We start from the raw sequence: 20,567 nt of genomic DNA, 5'->3' as shown, positions 1-20,567 counted from the left end.
GAAACTCCTACAAGATAATGACTCAGCCCTGCCCCACCTTCCTGAGTAGATATCAATGACCTGCCTACCATTTTTCTTCTCACCTTGACACAGAGAGTCCTCCTATCTTTCTGTGTTTATACCTCTGAGGATGCCAGTCACAGCTGCTGGCAAAACGTCAGGTCCTACAATGCCAAGACCATGGCCAGACAGCCCGGAAAATCTACAGCAACTATTGATAAAGATGTTGAACAAAACAGGTCCCAGAACAGATCCTCACCTTGCAGTTCTCAACAAAAACACTTCAGCATTTAAAGCGTAGAACAGGTTATTTTAGAGCAATTCAATGCAAGGGGCACTGACTTTTAATATGAGAACAAGGGTGTTAGAAATGTTTGTGTATTTAGATAACTATACCCCGCTTTTCTCTTGTATGGCTTGCAACAGACTGGCTCTTCGTCGCCCAAGGTCGTCCAGCGGCTATCTCCCACGTCAGAATTCAGACCTGAGTCTCCTAGATCCTCACCCAGCACCTCTAGCCACTGTGCCATGTTGGCTCTCAGGATCATGAAGCTGGTTATGGAGGACTGAGAGGAGCCGAGGCCAGGCCAAAGAGTCCGGCAGCCGAAAGGGTAAGTCTGTCGGCCATCGGCTCCTCCTGGAGTGGGAAGGGCTGGCAGGAGCTATTGAGAGGGGAATCTTCAGGGCTTCTTCACAAGCCACCAGCTCCTGTTCTGTCCTTGCTTGACAGTCAAAACTGGCTGGGGTAGAGGTGAGGCAAACCCAAGGGTGCCCAGGGAAGAAAGCCTCCAAGTCAGGAGCTTTCGTTTTTCTTGCCCCCAGATCAGCTCGGTACTTTGGGAACATTTTTTGTACATTTGGGGGCCACATTTCTGCACTGTTTTGCATATCACAGTACAGGAAGTAAAAATTAACAGGAATGCAGTTTTAAAAGTTAAAAAACCTGCTGTACAGAACTCTGAGGAGTGTGACGAAAACCTCTCTTTCTGCCCAAAATACAGGACTGACCGGGGAGTTCCACCAGTACGATGAGAAAACTGACAGGAGAGGATGTCATTCCGAACGGAACAGCAGCCCTCTGGACTCTGAATGAGAAAGAGGAGGGATGAGACAAGAAGACCAAAGACATGAGTCTGTTTTTTAACAGACCACTGAGTGGCAAGACTGGAGCTGGTGGACGACATACTCCAAGGAGGGTTTTTGCGGGAAACTCACCCGGGCTCATACCTGTCCTTGCCCTGCCTTCCTGCCCACGGTCTGGCACTGACCACTGGAGCGCCTGGAGAAGCAGCCACGTCCACCTGTGGTGTCTGTACAAGCCGTTACTCCTCCTCACGACAAGCTATTCTCTGAGCCAGTTTTTCACAAGGGGTAGAGAAACTTTTCTACTTCTTGCATGTGATCTAACAATTACGCAGCCATCTTCAAGACTGTTCTCTTGTGCCTCCTTCTGCCTTACCTTGGAACTTGATGGAGTTGTTGATGATTTCCAGCGTATCGGCTACAGCATTATATTCTCCCACCTTCACTTCCCGCTTGTCTGCAGCAAAACAAACAAATGGGATTATTTGACCAAGTTTTATTCAGGTACAAGTTCTCCCTCCTCCGCGAAGACAGATCTGCACGTCCCCCCCCCCCAATAGCTAGCAATCCAAAACAGTCCAGTGGAGCCTGAGCGGTGGGTGTTGCCTTCTGACACACTTCCGGTGATGTCAGGGGGTGTGGCATATGCAAATAAGTTGTGCTAATGAATCATGCTAATGAGTTCCTGCACCTCTTTTCCTACGAAATGACCCCTGTCCACGACTCTTGGGTATCGGTTGGGAAACAAGACCATGAGTATGGGTCCCTCCAGGGTTTCTTGTAACCCAGCCCCCCACTGGAACTGGTAGTGAGGGGGGTCTCTCCCGTTGTGGTAGGGACCTCTTCTGCCGTAGTGGTTGGAACACCCCTGTCTTCCTCATTGCTCATTTTGACATTGGGGTTAGGGACTATAGTAGCCTTTACACTCTGTCAGAGTCCCACAAACTCAGGCTCAACAACGTTCCAGTTTGGTGTAGTGGTTAAGTGCGCGGACTCTAATCTGGGAGAACCGGGTTTGATTCCCCACTCCTCCTCCGTTTGCACCTGGCTGGATGACCTTGGGCAAGCCGTAGCTCTGATAAGGAGCTGTTCTTGAAAAAGGGCAGTTTCTGTCAAGAGCTCTCTCAGCCCCACCCACCTCACAGGGTGTCTGTTGTGGGGAGGGGAAGGGAAAGGAGTTTGTAAGCCGCTCTGAGACACCTTTCGGTAGTGAAGGGCAGGGTAGAAATCCAATCTCTTCTCTTCTCTTCTTCTTCTTCTTCAACGGGATCAAGTTTATTGAGTTCAGTAGAAGCAGGTCATCTGTGCATACATTCTGTGTAAAGGCTAACCCAACAGGCGGAAGAGGGGAAGATATCCTGCATTTTAAGCGGGGGGGGGGGAGGCTGATAGCGTTAACCCAATCAGAGGTGCAAGCCTTGCATGCCACAAGATAAGGCCAAGTGAGAAAAGCAAAACCAACATTCCAGGAGAAAAAGATGTTCACTCTGCAGACTCCCTTCCCCCTCCCCCATACAATGGCGGCGTAGCTGACAATAAGCCATGCACAAGTTTCCGTTAAAGACAGATCTGTTTCTAGATATATAACTGCATTTGAAACACATTTCAGCAAAACCAGAATTTTCCGCAGGAATTTAGATTAGACATACACAATGGCACAGTCAAAGGATCTTATCCAAATTGGAATACCATACAGTAATTGTGAGATCACTTTGGACTTAAATATTTTTATTGCAGCCGGCATGAATGAGTTGCCTCTGTGGTAAAAGAAACGTGCTATAGCCGACGCACTAGTGCTACTTGCCTTCACTGCATGTTTGCAGTGGATAGACCAGGTTACATCGTACTGAAAGTAAATTCTTAGATATTTGAAGTATTTATCCCTTTGCCATTGATAGCCCATTTATATGCTCTCCACTTTTTAGAGAACACTAGGATTTTTGACTTGTCATAGTTCAGCTGGAGCTTATTACTGGTGAAAAAAGCAATACAGTGGGTCAACAGATGTCTTAAACCGACTCTGGTGCAAGACAGCAGCACTGTATCATCGGCATAAAGAGGTAGAGGAACACGTGTTGCACCAAGATTTGGACTATGACAGTCAGCACCAGACAGCTGAAGATGTTAAATAAAAAGGGAGCTAAAATGCAACCCTGTTTAACACCGTTGTTTGCAGCAATCTTCGGTGTCAGGTTGCCTGCTAGTTTGATCTGACAAGTATTGAAAGCGTAGAGATTCCTAATGAGCAAAAGAAGTCTCTTGTCCATATTCAGCCAGTCTAATGTAATCCAAAGAAGGTCCCTGTCAACTGAGTCAAATGCACCTTTCAAATCCAGGAAAGCCACAAATAATTTCTGGTTATTCTACACAGTGTACTTATCAACTAAATGAGATGAGGTAATGCAATGATCCTAAAGTGGTCTTTCCTTAAGCAGCAATGGAAAGCCCAAACAGCAATGGTCTGGGAGTCTAAACAAATAATCATTTCACCCAAAGGACTACAGCATCCAATCCAAAACCTTAGCCCGGAAGCTTTTTAAACAGCACTGGCTGTCCAAGTCTGCAAATTAGAGGTGAAGCAGAGACAGCAGAACAGGAAGGCTAGAGAGACCCATCCAAGGGACTCCATCTTGTCATCCTACTTTCAAAATCAATAGAGTTGGGAACAGAGAACTCAACGACATGTGGCACTGGTCGGGTGTCTTCCTCGTGTTCACCCCACATCAAACAGCAGTGTGCTGGGAATTCCCTGACAGATTCTTGAGCACAGGGTGTCAGTTTTGATCAAGATCATGGTGTGCAGGGAGAGGGCATTTAACCCTCTTCCTCTCACACCATCCCTCCCACTTCATTCAAAAAGCCCCATGGAGCCACTGTTTGCCACACTGGGGGAATTAAAGTGTGTTTGTTGTTGTTCAGTCGCAGTCGAGTCTGACTCTTCGCGACCCCATGGACCAGGTCCCGCCAGGCCTTCCGGTCTTCCGCCGTCCTCTGAAGTTTGCTCAATTTCATGTTCGTTGCATCTATGACACTGACTAACCATCTCATCCTTTGCCGTCCCCGTCTTCTTTGACCTTCAATCTTTCCCAGCATCAGGGTCTTCTTCTCCAGTGAGTGCTCCCTTCTCATTGGGTGGCCAAAGTATTTGAGCTTCAGTTTCATTATCTGGCCTTCCAGGGAACAGTCAGGGTTGATTTCTTTTAGGATGGACTTTCTGTGCTTCCTAAACCTATAGGCTATTCCACCTGCCTATCACCTTGGTCTCCTATCCCGTGGTGCTTCCCCCTCTGTGGTCCCGCCCCTGGTATACTCAGCGTTTCTAGCCTGGAACGGGGCTTGTAAGGGAGTGCCTACTTCCGGTCGGGATGACGAGACCTACTCTCGCTTTCTCGTCATCTGCAGCTCTTAGAGGTAAGGTCGAGACCCTCCAACTGTCTCTTCCCTTCAACCGGGCTCCCCCCCCCATTCAGCAGCTGAGGAACGCGGTCCAACCCAGACCGTTCCTCCCGTCCCTTTCCCGGGCTCTCCCTGTATCTCCGTGGACGCTGAGGGAGGGGTTCGGGTCCTCGGGAGCCTTTGGGACCACCCCCCTTGCCGTCTCCGCCGTTCGATGAAACTGTTGCCCCGGGGTCTGGTCATTACTACAGCGCCTGAGCCATGGAGCACGCTGCCCGGTCGTTTTTAAAAAATGCATACGCACTCACACACATATAGGCAAAAACTCAAAAACAGACCCCACTGGTGGAAACAGATCGGCAGGTTCAGACCACCCATCTGTCCTGCGTGTTACTCTCTGCACTCAGACGTCTGGCCATGCACAATTAGTGTACAGGGGACCCAAAACACCACTTGTGATGTGGTCCAAGCCATCCTTTCACGGGGTGAGTATGGCGGGGGAACGCCTGACCGACGTGGCTGTGTGACCTGCGCCCGTTCGATCCAGAGGGGAGGGGTGGCCGTGTCGGGCCAAACAGCTTGTGTGGGGTCACACCCCAAGTTCCAACAGAGAATTCCCGGGGCATCTGCTTGACATGACATGTCAGACATGAGTAGTACCACCAAACATTGTAACATGTAGTTAGGTTTCTGGTTTGGCCAGGATGTAAAGCATCCCTACAGGTATATTCAAGCAGCTCGAAGTCCACACTTGGGGTTGCCAACAGTACTGGAGAAAAATGCCCTTTCCCTTTAATAGAAGTTTGATGTGTGTGTGGGAAAGGGCAGCTGAAGCTTTTCATGGCATGGAGGACAGTATTAAGCCTCTCTTAAAAGGACTGGTCATGCTTTCTTCTCCAGGCCAGTTGGCATCCCTAAGTACACACCACGGCTTCCCCCTTCCCCTGTAACCTCCTCTGCTGCACTGGAGGCCACTTCTAAAAGTCCCTGAATTTGGGGAGTGGCAGGTCTGGTGGCACAGGAGGGAGCAGTCCTGCTGGGACGTGCTCAGAAGCACAGGTGCAGGCAGGGGAGAACCCCACGCGGCCCTCTTGGACTTCGCCCAGGTTAACATCTACTCGTTTTGGACCAAATCCACTTAAATGGACGGAACTGCACGTGTAACGTTGTCTAGAAACAATAAGCAAAAAATAGACACTGATGGCCATGAGGACAGATAGTTTTTAAAAGGGGTTAGACAGGATCACGGAGTAGCAGTCCATCAATGGGCGCTAGCCATGGTGACTAGGGAGGGGCATGAACCGGATCACAAACTAAAGTTCACAATGGATTTTGGCTGGTTCTTGCTTCATAAAGTCAAGCGCGTGGCAGGCTACCTGGCACAAACTCTCCAAGAACTGTCAAGCTGTTTTTGGAGGTTTGTCTGGTTCGTGAGCAGAGACATTCCCAGACAGACCGTCTCCACTTGATCAAAACTTGGAGGGTATGTGGAAATGACATTTCCCCAGAAAGCCCTTTCCTGGGGGCGCCCTCTTTGGGGGGGCGTTAATCAGACCCCATAAATCCAATCCTCACCCAACTTGGAGAACAGGTAGAGAAGAGTCAGCACAAGTTTAGTGTCTCTAGCATGCCGGGGTGGGGGTTGGGGGTCCATTCTACCGCTACATGAACCTCATAAACTAAAACAGTTCGTGAGGTGGCCAAAAATTCGTGACGGTCGATGGTTGGCAAACATGGCACGTCATGAACCAAACTGCATTTTTTCTAGTTCAGGCCCATCCTTAATGATGACTGAAGGGAGCCTTCCTATCTAGAGGCGGCAGCAAACCTCTGGATACCAGAGGGCCAGGGGGCAGGAGTAGGGGAAGGCCTCGGCCTCTGTGCCCTGTGGTTGGCCCTCCAGAGCAACTGGTCGGTCACTGTGTGAGACAGGATTCTGGACTAGATGGACCCTCACTGGTCTCATCCAGCAGGCTCCTCTCACGTGTTCTTACAGGCCTCTTGAAGAACAGGATATTATATATGAAGAACAGGAAGAACAGAAGAACAGTAATTATAAATCTGATATGAGAGGCACTGCCACAGTACAGATTTAACTATTATTATTACTATTTATCACTGTTGTTATGTTAAACAGCATGATAAAAAGTAGAGACGTCACCCTGCCAACAAAAGTCCGCATGGTCAAAGCAGTGGTATTCCCGGTAGTCATGTATGGCTGTGAGAGTTGGACTATAAGGAAGGCCGAGCGCCGAAGAATAGATTCTTTTGAACTATGGTGCTGGAGAAGACTCTTGAGAGTCCCTTGGACTGCAAGAAGATCAAATTAGTCAATCCTAAAAGAAATCAACCCTGACTGTTCCCTGGAAGGCCAGATAATGAAACTGAAGCTCAAATACTTTGGCCACCCAATGAGAAGGGAGCACTCACTGGAGAAGACCCTGATGCTGGGAAAGACTGAAGGTCAAAGAAGACGGGGACGGCAAAGGATGAGATGGTTAGACAGTGTCATCGATGCAACAAACATGAATTTGAGCAAACTTCAGAGGACGGCGGAAGACAGGAGGGCCTGGCGTGATCTGGTCCATGGGGTTGTGAAGAGTCGGACTCGACTGTGCGACTGAACAACAACAAAAAGTCTGTCTTTCTTGCTAAAACTGAAGGTAGACTGTAGGATATTACAAACAGTGCAGCCAGGGAGCACAAGGCAACCAATGAACTCTCTCTTCCAAAGCAACCCTGGGAATCATAATAGTGTTAACAGGGAACTCATCAAACATGATTCTCTGGGGGAACTGAGGATCGCTGAAGTGGCGTTAAGAGGCTTATCGTTTAGACAGGGCATTCATTCCCAAACAGCCTGCTGACGTTCACTGGCATGCCGTGAGAGAACTGCTCGTCTGCTGTAAGAAATAAGGTAATTCAGTGGTTACTGTAAAATAAAAATATTTATCCAGAGAGCAGGCTGTTTGTGGTGTCTCCATGTGATTTACTTCTTAGGCATGGGCATCTAAACTGTGGTAAAAATGGCAGTTTTTTAAACTGTTTGATTACAATTATAGAAAAAGAAGAAGAGATTGGCTTTTACCCTGCCCTTCACTTGGAGTCTCAGAGCGGCTGACAAACTCCTTTCCCTTCCCCTCCCCACAACAGACACCCTGTGAGGTGAGTGGGGCTGAGAGAGCTCTTGACACAAACTGCTCTTTTTCAAGGACAGCTGTGCCAGAGCTTGTGACTGACCCAAGGTCACACCAGCAGCTGCAAGTGGAGGAGTGGGGAATCAAACCCGGTTCTCCCAGATTAGAGTCCGCACACTTAACCACGACACCAAACTGGCTGTACAATGAAACTGGAGCATTTTGAAGAATTGTTGAAAAAAGAGCAACAATGCAACTGAAATTGTAGTTGCTCTTAAATAAAACAGCCTGTGTTAGACTGTACAAGAAGCTCGCGGCAAGACTGCACTCCTTCCCCCGCTTTGCTTCCCCTTTCTCTAACAATCTCATCCCCTCCCCTGATCTGTCAGCCTACCTGATCTGTCAACTTACCTTTCATCTCTTTTGCCCCCCCAACCCTTCTCCATCAACCTGCCCCTCCCTGATCATTCCAACCTACCCTCCATTCCTGTCTTTCTCCCCATCCCCATAAATTTCAGCCTATCCATCTGTCAATCTCTTTCCTCCCCCTCTTTACCAGTCAGAGCAGCAGCAGCAGGGGTGGGGAGCTTCTCCATGCCCAGAACAGCTCTCCTGTTCCCGTATTCCCGACCTACAGACTCCCCCCGCCCGATAACGGCCTTGGTGGTCAAGAGCTCTGCAGCTCTGGATCTCCGAGGATTCTCCCCACACACAAACACTGGCCTTGTTGTAGAGCTCCCAACCTTCCAGCCTCCCTCCCACAGCGTCCCGCAGTCTCTGCCAGCACCTCCGTGCCTGGGCGCTGTGAGCCATCCAGACACTGGTGCTGCTGCGACCAGGCCTGGAGAGCCACTGGGAGGCTGGCACCACCCACAGCTTTGAAAAGAAAGGTAAGTGCACTTTTGGGGGGGGGATTTAAATGCTCCTAATGTTTGTTTTAAACTTTTCATTTTTTCCTGCAGACCTAAGGGGGGGTCACCCAAGTTGGTAGAAAATCCTGTTTGGGGTAAATTCAGCCCTGATCCATTGATTTAGGTTTCCACACATAGGCAGCACAATTGGGAAATATATATATCTCCTTATATATAATTGTGAAGTGGGGTGGCACTTTCTGAACATTCCACATGCTCCTAAATCAGTTGGCTCTATGATGTGTCACTCAGAAACTGTCCCTATCCACTGGCTGTGTTGCCTGAGTCCCGCCTCCAACATTCCAAACAGTTTGCTGTTCCTCCCCCCCCCCTGTAGCTAGTCGGAACACAGAAGTCATTTGCATATGTGGCCTGATTGGCCTTTGCCTCTAACATTCTAAATAGTTTGCTGTTGCTGTTGGGAGTCACTGAATGTGTCCTGAGGTAGAATACATATCCCAGTCTTCCCTTAATGGTCACTGGAGTTGCCAATCTCCCTGTGGGGCCTGGAGATCTCCCAGAAACCACCGTGTTCCCCAGCCACAACACATCATTTCCCCTACAGAAAATTTCCTAGCTATTACAACTGATGTCCAGATGACCAAGATCAGTTCTCCTGAAGACAATGGCTGCTTTGGCCAGTGGACTCAATGGCATTATATCCTGCTGAGGTCCCTCCCCACCCCAAACCCTTCCCTCCCCAGGCTCTACCCCTCAAATCTACAGGTATTTCCCAACCCAGAGTTGGCAACCATGTAATTGGCTATGGAACCACTTTCCAGACCCTTAGAACCCAGAAGACATGGCATAGGAGGAGGTGCTTTTCTACCTTAGTTGCCACTGCATAACCCCAAATAAACATAAGCCAACCTCCAGGCGGCACCTGGAGATCTCCAGCTATTAAAACTGATGTCCAGATGACCAAGATCAGTTCTCCTGGAGACAATGGCTGCTTTTGCATGGGCAAGCCAAGGGAAAGCATGGGGTGCGGCCTAATATGCTAATGAATTTCTGCTGTTGGGTGTGGCCTATTCTGCTAATGAGTTCCTGCTGGGCTTTTTCTACAAAAAAGCCCCGTTTTGCTCCATCTCTGCATAGTATGTTTGGTGCGTTCAATTGCTGCTGATGCAAATGTGCATCAGAGTTATTCTCCCCCCCTCCAAACTAGTTGCCTGTTGGATCTCTGCATGCCTTACTGTTCTTCACATCAAATGACATGTTCAATTTAGGAACTTGCATGGAAAAAGCAGGGAACAGCCTTCCCGAAGGCACCCCCCCCCCCCCGGCTGTTCATGTATTTTTAAAAAAACTGTTCTTCCTTTCGTATTTCAGGAGAAATGTTGCTCAACAATGAGAGACTGGGTAGGAAGAGATAAGACCCAGGAAGGACAAGACAGAAGATGGGAAGAGAGCATTTAAAGTAGAAGGCAGGGATATAGATTGACTGGGCCTTGGTGGCTTTGCAGGAGATGTGCCTTTTGGGCGGGACTGCCCTGCAATAAAAGCAGAGGCTTCTGGTGGGGGGAGTGGCCCTTGTTTGGGCTGTTTGGAAACATTCAGCTTCTGCACAGAGCTGAGAAGCCTTCCTCGGGATCACGAAATAGAAACTTCACAAATGTGATTGGTATATTTAATCACTACGTCTGAGAGGAGTATATAGAATATAAATACATAATATTACAAAGGGGGAAATTAGGTTTGATAAAAATGGATAAAATGGTACTTGCTACCTGTCAGACAACTGATAAGAGAAGCTAAAGATATCAGGGAAACATCTGTGGCCAGCAGAGTAAAGGACGATAAGGAATTTTTAAAGCACATCTAGATTAAGTGGAGTTCCCTCAGTGATGTAAGCCCATAAATAGATAAGGACAGTACAGCTGTCAATCACAACACGGGGGGGGGGGGAAGCAATAATATTTATGTTGAATATTTGGGGGGGGTCTCATCACAGGCTTATTTCTTAATACAATAAAGGCATTATCTAGGGGGTGGAGGGAGAAAGATGTTAGCGGACACATGCATTGTCACATTGGAATAAGGCAGTATTTTGTGGTCTGAGGAAATCAGTTTGAATTGTACTGGAGATTTCTTTAATGCCATAGGTATAACCTGACCAGAATACAAAGGGCCCAAGGTCAGCGAGCAAGCTCCCACGACAGACTGAACGTTCAGACCCGTGTCTCCCATATCCTAATGTGACATTACGACACATTACTCCAAAGGACCAAGGAACAGCCAAGGCCAACGCCTGACGTTGCTTCCTCGCGCTCATAATCAGAGGTGTTCTGCTTCTGGAGATGAAGGTTCCCTATAGTCATCATTGGTGGACCTCTTTCCCATCAATTGCGTTGGACTCGACTGTGTGACTGAACAATGACAAAAACAACAAATGCTCATTGCCCTCACTACAGCCACTGGCCGTGATGTCCGCCATCTAATTACTTTACTCATTTCCTTTTGTCTGTCCTGAATTTATTACCCATCAACTTCACTGGCTTCCCCCAAATCCCAGTATTATGAGAGAGGGAGGAATAAGTGTGACTTACTCCTCCCCAGGCACTATTCTATACCTATCAATCATTTTCCCTCTTAGTCTTCTTTTTCTCCTAGAAACTCCTGCAAATTAAATATATGAAGGTATACTGAACACATTAAAACTATGGATAAGTTTGTAAGCACATCACACTTTATACACCTCTTTGCCTCTGTAAATACAATCAGCTTTTTTCCATCCCCTCCAAAAGGAACTTAGCTGTTGTTGATTTCCCAGCTGCACCAAAGAATAAATAAGCGTAGATGATGGATTTGGATTTCTTGTGATCAAAAGGATTAGTTGAGAGAGAGAGAGAGGGTGTTTGATAGATGAGCAGCAGCAGGCAGAAACATTCTGCTGCAGAACTATTTCTAGCTCTAACTACGCGGATTAAGTAATAATCATACAAATATAAAAACCAGGAATGACGTGGCTTTTTTCCAAATGTGAAAGTTAGCAGGCAAGAAGGTACCGTGGTCACGTTTTTGTTGTTCAGTCGCACATTCGAGTCCGACTCTTCGGGACCCCATGGACCAGATCACGCCAGGCCCTCCTGTCTTCCGCTGTCCTCTGAAGTTGGCTCAACTTCATGTTCGTTGCATCCATGACACTGTCTAACCATCTCATCCTTTGCCGTCCCCGTCTTCTTTGACCTTCAATCTTTCCCAGCATCAGGGTCTTCTTCTCCAGGGAGTGCTCCCTTGTCATTGGGTGGCCAAAATATTTGAGCTTCAGTTTCATTATCTGGCCTTCCAGGGAACAGTCAGGGTCAATTTCTTTTAGGATTTAGCAAAATGCTACCCAAGTATGTCAAATGTATGTTGGAAATGTAAGCAAAACACCGGTTCTTTTTTCATATGTGGTGATCTTGTAATGTAACCAAAAAATATTGGATATGGATACATGAGATATTACAAAAAATGCTAGAAGCAACTATACCATTTGTACCATAACTGTTTTTATTAAATATCATTCCAGAGAATTTTAAGAAACCAGATGCTTATATGATTGCATGTGTTATAACTATGGCTAGGATTTTGTATGCAAAATACTGGAGAAAAGAAGAAATTCCATCAAAAGAAGAAATAATTTATAAATTACTGGAAACAGCGGAAATGCACAAATTAACTCTACAATTACAAAATAAAAAAGAAGAAATATTTGAGAAAACCTTGTCAAGACTATATAAATGGACTGAGGAATATCTTAAAAGATGTACAACATAACTATTAAGATATGAGCTCTACATTTTAAATGGTTAAATTGGTTTAGGTGCATAAAAGAATGATCCCATCTATGTAAAATTTAAGTAGTCATAATGAGTACATGCGCTCCATGCTTGTTGTTGTGTTTGTTTTTGTAGTTATTGTCTTTTTCTTTCTTCTGTAGAAAACCAATAAAATCTATTTTAAAAAAAATATTGCTGCATCCAGCAATGTGCGTTGCTGAAGGGAGGGGAATGCCACACCCTTACAGGCAGGCCATGGGAGATGGCACGGGCGCTTGGCATGAGCAAGGGCTTATGATGCCATGCCTTGGAGCTGGGTTCCACTAGCCACTCAGAAGCTGCAGTCGTGGCCTTGGTAGCTCCTTGCCATTCTCAGTGGGCTTAGAAGAGGATAAGTCTGCTTAGTATAGCACTGCTGAAGTCACCATGATTTACACTTCAACCAAGCACGAGCTACCTGCTTTGGCTCTAACAACATACATCTTTATGGGGTGGAGAACATGGACAGAGAGATCTTTTGCTCCCTCTCCCATAATACTGCAACTCGAAGATACCCAATCACACTGATAAAAAGACAAAAGGAAGGCCCATTTTCCTTGCCAAGTAATTAAACTGTGGAATTCACTGCAGGTGGAGATAGTGATGGCCATGAGTATAAGGTAAAGGTAAAGGTTCCCTTGCTCGAAAGCAAGTCGAATCCGACTCTAGGGTTGCGGTGCTCATCTCCGTTTCAAAGCCGAAGTGCCAGCGCTGTCCGAAGACGTTTCCGTGGTCATGTGGCTGGCATGACTAAACACCAAGGCGCACGGAACGCTGTTACCTTCCCACTGAAGTGGTCCCTGTTGATCTACTTGCAATTTCTTGCTTTCGAACTGCTAGGATGGCAGAAGCTGGAACTAGAGACGGGAGCTCACTCCGTCATGCGGCACACTCGGGTCTCGAACTGCTGAACTACCGACCTTCCACAGCCTGCAGTTCAGCGTCTTAACCACTTGAGCCACCGCAGTTCCTTTGGCCATGAGTATAGCATTCTGTAAAAGGGGATTAGATGGATTCATGGAGGATAGTTCCATCAGGGGCAACTGTCAGGAACTTTAGGCAGGTAGTCCACACACCCAGGCTTTCATCAGAAGATGTGTTTATTATGGTAACGCAGAACTAAAGTACATGTATACAGCCTGTGTTAAGAATGACCTGTAATAAGATGGCTACTAACTTATAGCATATTCAAACAGCCCCCCGCCACCTGCAAAGCCAATGAAGTTTTCTCTCGTGCGCGGGCCCTGCCAGCAAGCAAGCAATTTTGCGCCTAAAGCAGTTACAGTGCCCAGGCCTGGGGAATTACAGAAAGACATCTTCAAGGCTACAGTGCAGATAGCGGAGCGCTAGGCAAAAAAGCGCTGAGAACGGGAGGGAGATAATATTCCCCCTCACATTCCAACACCATGACAGGGCTACCTGACAGCAACCAGCTATACTGACCGAAGGGAACCTCCATATCCAGAGGCAGCAAACGTCTCAATACTAGTTAGGGTTGCCAAGTCGACTTACCTGCAAAGCGGGGGGATTCCTGGCTCTGTCGGGAGTCCCCCCACGTGCACGTCATCTGTGTCGCCCACATTGGGGGTGGGGCACCGTGACTCAAGGGAAAACCATAGAGTTTTCCCTCGATTCACAGAGTGTCCCTCCTACAACGTGGCCAGTGTGATGATGTCACCTCCGGGTGACATCATCACACTGGGGACGCCCTCTGGCAGGGGGTGGAGTTCCCCCTGGGGCATGATCCACCTGCGGCGGGTAACGGGCCTCCCGGGTGGGAATTTACCCGCCCCCAGGGGGGCTTGGCAAGCCTAATACTAGTGGCGGGAAGCAGCCCTGGGAAAGGCCCTCCAAGGTGACTCTTTTGATTGCTGCGTACGCAGGCGATTCTGGAATCCTTGGCCCACCCTTCGGATCCAGCAGGGCTCTTTGTATGTACTTCATCTCATGATCAGCAGTTTTCCTGCTTATGGCTACCAAACCCCTTGCCACTGCAGCAACCTGCTTTCCACTTGGGACTGGGTACATGAACATTTCACAGGGTCATTAAACAATAAGACGTAACAATATCAAAATTACTAAAATATGCAAATAAAAGCATTCAAGTAAAACATACCCTGAGGCCCAACACTGTAGTACAGAGGAGGAAAAAAAGTTTTTATAATGCAGTAAAATGCTTACTGCTTGGAACACACCGCCTTGCACAGTAAAGCTAATTGCCTGTAGCCACAAAGACTTAATTTTTGATTGTCATCCTGTCAGAAAATGCCAGGGTGCTTCCCGGCAAGTATGATATATTATATAATGTAAGGAATGGATTCCTTGCCAAGCTGATTAAAACCTGAGAAGAATTGTGTGCATTTCCCTCCTTCATTGGAGTTTTTATTCAGCTGAATCGCTCAAAATGTCCCCACACATTTAAAGGGGCTGGATCCGCCCCTCCTGGCTTGCGTCACCTGCGATCCTTCAGTCTGCATAGAGTTGTTGGAAGCCTACAGCCAGCACCTGGCTCATAAAAATCCCAACACGGAGAAATGCAGGTCCTTCAAAAGCTTGGCAGTTGTAAGAAACTTTAAATTACAATGTGGTAGAATTCATATTCAGTGGTATGAAAAAAAACACCTGGCATTTATCAGCAATAGTGAGACACTGAATAAAATCTCTCACTAAGATGACAGTACTTAGTTTACAGTAATTTTGGTTTTTGTTCTCTGGAAAACAGCCAAGAGTATAATTTATTTATTTATTAGATTTATATCCCGTCCTTCCACATGGGCTCATGGGTAACATTTATCCACGCTCACAATCTGCATAGATATATGTACCATACTATTTCTTTAGAATTATTTTATGCTACTTCTCCAGGAACCTGCCTGAGGAAGCGTACAAAATAAAAATAATAAGAACAAAACATTTAAAGGTATTAATTAAAATCCAGCAGTAAAAAAATCCCAGCCCAGCATAAAACCATCGGCAATAAAAACAGATCGCTGACTAAAATGGTGTTTGAATATCAACCACCGGATGATTGGCGTAGGTGGTGGCCAAAAAGGTTCTTAAAGAAAAACAACTGAGACCCAACTCCAGGTGGGTCAATACTAATCCGAAGAGTACCCTGAAGCCCGAAGGGGGTGGAAATAAACCCAATGACTCAAGGCAAAGCAAAAGCTTCTTCCACTTCTGTTCAAAGGCAGTGCGTATAGCTGACTGCCAATGGTTTGACAGGACTAGGTCAATCCTGCTAATGCAGTGCCAGGGAATCCTCCATGCTATGAGCTCAAGGTGTGGTACAGTGCGAAGCACTCTGCCCTCCTGAGCCAGGAGATCTGGTGCCCGGGGGGAAAGGTAGGTATGTGCCCCGGGACATACGGAGTAGAGTAGGGAACCAGTGCTGACATGGTCACCATGGTGCCACGAGGATGTGTTGAGGGAGCTGGATAGGATGCAGCGAAGGCGACCGAAGTGCACCTTGTGGCTGCTCTCGGCACAGAGAGTCAAGTGAAGTAGCCCCCGTAGGATTCAGTGCCGTGGCCCTCCGAGGGGTCAGCGGAGTTTGCACAGGGGGAGTTGTCTTATGCTCTTTTAGCTTGGCTGGCCAAGCGTCCTTGCCTTCCCTGCATTATGGAGGGAGAATAGGCATGGGACAAAGATGTCTGGGCCAAGCGTAAGCATCGGGCAGTTGACATCGATATGCATCGGCATCGGGAACCCGTCGATGCCGAAGCGGCAATCGACATTGACGCATGTCCTGAAGTGTCCTGACGACATAGTTAAAAGCGCAAACTCCGAAACGTGACACGAAGTCTGGCAGCTCTGTTCTTCCTGGTCTGCTAGAGAGCTTTGTGCAAGGAGCAGAAGAGTCCATGAAAAAATTAAGTGAGTGTAGTGCATGGGGGGGGGGCGATCTTTACTGCCGCACAAAGATACCATTAAAGAAACACATTACAGAGTCCAAGGAAATAAATCCGTAGAAACAAAGTCCTTTCACTTAACAAATAAACAAAAAGAAAAAACGAGGAACAGGCCTAGAGCCCCATTTTTTTACCGACCAAAGCGGAGAAGATCCTACCAGCGTGGCGGTCAGAAGAGAACTGGCGGGATCGTCGTGCCCTTCCCTTGGTCATGTGCAGTGGGGCTGGCGCGTGACGAGGGGGCGGGCACGAAAACCCCTTTCACTTTCAAGAGGAACCGATCGAGGTCGGCGCAGGCGCACTATATCCCAGAGGTGTGATGCACAGAGACCACGAAGAAGATCAATAATGTTTAAGATCCATGATGCCAAAAAAATGTCTAACTTTCTTTGAGTCACAGCCACCTATTGGTGTACAGACACTGAGTAACACTAGTACTTCTCAAAAATTGTCAGATTTGGATTTTTGTTCTAAAATGCTCTGTATTTCTTTTCTTTTTTTAATGTGTTGTATGCAGAAAGAAAAGCAAGACAAGTAATGATACGGTTAAACAAGAAGGCAGTTCACCATATCAGCCAAAATCACAGGATTAATTATGACTTAACTGATACAAGACTAAAATCACTGTCAAATTAGGTCGTAAGACTGCTTGCAACTGAAGAGCCTACCTCTATGCAGCAGGACTTAAGTGACGGTTTCTGCATCCACTCGGATACCTCGGCATAGTCTGGGTTGTCACTGATTAAAACTGGTAAGCTGGTTTTAAAACCTTGGGTGCTCATTAAAACAAATGACTGGGCAGGATTCCCAAAAGGCCTGACTCACTTCCGATTCATGCTGACCCACTTTGCCACGATTATTTCCTTAAGTACCATTTGCAGCTGTTGATTAAATCTGATCTACCTAATAGAGCAGCTATCAATCCTAAATGTGGACGCTTGCTTCATGAGGTCACATGGCCGGGAAGGGACAAGCCTATTGGCTTAGTTATGAAGGCAGGGAGAATCCCTGGCTCCAGCTGCCCCAGGGAGGGGGCTGACTTGACCCCTGCCTCCCAATGCCAGATGTTCTCTCTCAGCGGAAGAGCAGATGGTCAGGGAGGGGGAGACACCCTGTGACACGCGGCTTCCTTCACAGGAAGGCTCCCTGGAGTCTAAGCACGGAGGCGGCCAGGAGATGGGGTAGGGGGACCAGGAATACAGGGCTGTGCAGGGAGCATCATTTTGCCCGCCCATCCCTACATTTTACTTAAGGGGATTACACAAGATAGGGGTGCCCAATTTTTGCCTTCTTGGGGTCCACTCATTCTACAGGCAGTGTTTCAAGGGTTAGAAATATATTCTGTCTCACGTGGAATGTGAGTGTGGGTGGGTGGATGTCAAGCTCTACAGGAAACTCAGCATGTGTCCTTGAAAAGGGCTGGGACATTGCAAACCCAAAGAGAAGGGGAGTGCGGATTAGCTGTCTCAGGTATATTTTGAGATTGTGGTCTTTTCTGCGCAACTGAAGGTGCAGACCTTACATTTTACTGCTCCGTGATTAAATCTGTGGTAAGGCCTTGTCAGGAGCTCATACACAGTTCTGTTTGGGGAGCCTTCCTCACCTCCTCCAGCATAGGGTGGGGGGGGCATGTGTACAGGCAGTTGCAGATGTTGCCCATTTGCAGGGTGGCACCAGCAGAAGGCCCTCTTTGGATAAGCAAAGTTGTTGTGGCGACACACAGGAGGAGGGGGGCCAGGGTCCAAGGCCCCGAGGGACTTTTTATGTACCTTGAATTGAACCCAGGAACTAATGGGCAGCCCCCTCTGCAGAGTGGCTGCCGAATGGGTGTGACGTGCAGGCCATGACTACATACTTAAGTGCTGCCAAGCCACAACCAAGGGGTTGTCAAGGCAACTGAGAAGCAGAGTTGATCTGCCACTGCCTTCCTCTGCAGAGTCCTCGTTAGTCTCCCATGCAAGAATCACCCCTGCTTAGTTTCTGAGATCTGATGAGATCGAGCTATACCTGGTGGCCTTCCTTCTGCACGTCCTGTCTAGCTCCCAGTAACAACCAAGCGGTGGCATTCTGCACTCGGTGGAGTCTCCAGGTCGACTTCAAGGGCAAACACGTGTAGATTGCATGACAATAGTCTAATCCTGACGTTACCAAAGTGTGGACCCAGGTGGCCAGATCAGCCATCTCCCAGTCTAAACTATGTCGGAAGGAAGTGCTTTTTGCAGCTGTATTAAATTTGCTTCTCCAGCAGTGATGCTGGGTCCAGTATAATCCCTGGACTCTTGATTGAGTCAGCGAGGGGCAGCGGAACCCATCAAAAGTGAAAACACAATGGCCTTCAAGACCTCAGTCTTCCCAATCAGCATTACTTTTGTCTGGCCAGGGTTCAGTTTCAGTCTGTTCACTCTCAGCCATTTAACCACAACCATCAGGCAGAGGCTCAAGACCTCTACAACATCCCCAGGAGATTTGGAATCAGAGAGACACAGAGCTGAGTGTCACCAGCATACAGATGGCATCTAATGGCAAAACTACAAATGATTTCTCCTAAGGGCTGTACATAGAGATTGAATAGCACGGGGGATAAGACTGCACCCTGTGGGATCTTACGGGGCACATTCCACACTTCTGCCTACTTCTGCCTCCAAACGTTTCAGTAAGACAGCACATATGCTGTAAAAGGCAGCAGACAAAAAAGTTTTAAGTACTTAATTAATATATAGTCTAAACATCTGCTTCGTATTGAATTCTTTTTTTCTTTGCTATCTTTCTTGAAAGTTTTTTTTTATTTATAATTTTTATTTTTAATAACAACCAAAACAACACAGCATAAATAAAATATTGCATACAATCAGAAATAACTCAGATGAAAAAGCCATAAAATGGTATGAAGAAAATTTGTAAACGTTAACCCCTAATTGTTAGTAAATAAGAGATAAAAGTATGTATATGTTGTTGAAAACTGAAAATAAAAATGATTAAAAAAAAGAAATAACTCAGATGACATTATGTCTATCTTTACATAAATAACCTGCATATCAAAAAAGCGATAAAAACATTTAAAAGAGCATTTACGCAAAGCTTGTATGTGTTTTCATAACGTTTTTATATTCATATATTCATTTATTCAGGTATCTCAACCAATGCTCCCTCTAAGCCGTGGAGTCTTGTGAGCAAAAATTCTGCTTTGTGAGCTACGGACATTGAAGTTGTGAGTGAGCGATTTGGCTCCTGCATAGATCAGTTTGCTCTGAAGCCCTCCTCTTCCTGAGAGAGGACAAAAATGTGTGAGCCGGAGGCTAAAAAACTGTGAGTTAGCTCACACTAACTCAGCTTAGAGGGAACACTGAAACAACCTAGCCTATTATAAACTCAAACTATCCCCCCCCAAAAAAAAATTCAAACTCAATACCTATTCTAACACTCTAAAATCTACATACACAGAAGAAATACAGGAACCAGCTTTACATAGCTGGTTAGATAGCCCAATGCTATCTCCTGTTTCCCTTAAACTAGGAGCTACAAACTATTACAGCTCCCCCCTTCCCCAGTCATATTAAAGCATTTCAAACTACCCATTCGAAATCATAGAGTATGTTTCCATTGTGTAATGATTATGAAGCTTATCTGCTTCCAGTATACACTGGAAGTTTGCTGGATTTCAGTGGAGACAACGGAAATAAGTTTCTTCTTTTAAAGGATCTTTCCCCTCCCTCTGGTTCCATTGGAGTTTCTGTTTGCAGAGCTTGCATTAGCTGTTTTCCGCTTTCTTCATCATATGCATAAAAATGCTTGCCTTGATAATAAACATAGAGTTTACCAGAGGGTAACCATCGATATTTTTGCTTTAAATCCTGCAGCTGTTTGGTGGTTACTTTTAATTTTTTCCTGATCAGCAAAGCATCTCTTGGGACATCCGGATAAATAGAAATTTGTTCTCCCAGAGACTTCCGGTCTGTGGCTCGGCGATGGCGGAGGCTCTCCCCTGATGCTGGGGAGGCATTCCACGCTCTAGGGGTGTTGGGAGGGGTGCCACCTCAAGTGACACCCCCAGGTGAGTCTCAGTGAGAGGCTCCGAGCCGGGGGCGCGTTAGGGGGCGACCTCTTCGATGGCGCAATGCCGGAGAATTGAGGCGCTCCTTTTTGCCCCAATCGGTCCCCCCCCCATGAGGCTCGGTTTTTACCGAGCATAGCTGATGCCAGCCGGGACAAGCAAGAAGGTCAGCGAATGAATTGAAGTTAACAGAGATCTGTGTCCAGATCGCCAATGAATTGGAGGAAGAACCGAGCGATTAAGCATTAAAAGTGAGTTACCCCCCCCTTACCTAA

General features: G+C 46.9%; 1 protein-coding gene across 1 annotated transcript in view; it reads right to left on the bottom strand.

Annotated features, from left to right (window-relative positions):
- LOC107116870 (gamma-aminobutyric acid type B receptor subunit 2-like) overlaps positions 1-20,567 on the bottom strand; it is a 293,581-nt gene that overhangs the window by 91,684 nt on the left and 181,330 nt on the right. The window contains exon 7 of the mRNA XM_015418893.1: positions 1,460-1,540. Within this exon, the coding sequence (XP_015274379.1) occupies positions 1,460-1,540 (81 nt within the window). The remainder of the gene's footprint in view (positions 1-1,459; positions 1,541-20,567) is intronic.

This window comes from Gekko japonicus, unplaced genomic scaffold, assembly GCF_001447785.1.
Source record: "Gekko japonicus isolate JY-2015 unplaced genomic scaffold, Gekko_japonicus_V1.1 scaffold1976, whole genome shotgun sequence".
Lineage (NCBI taxonomy): Eukaryota > Metazoa > Chordata > Lepidosauria > Squamata > Gekkonidae > Gekko > Gekko japonicus.
The sequence above is the reverse complement of the archived record's forward strand: the minus strand, read 5'-3'. Positions and strand labels throughout refer to the sequence as shown.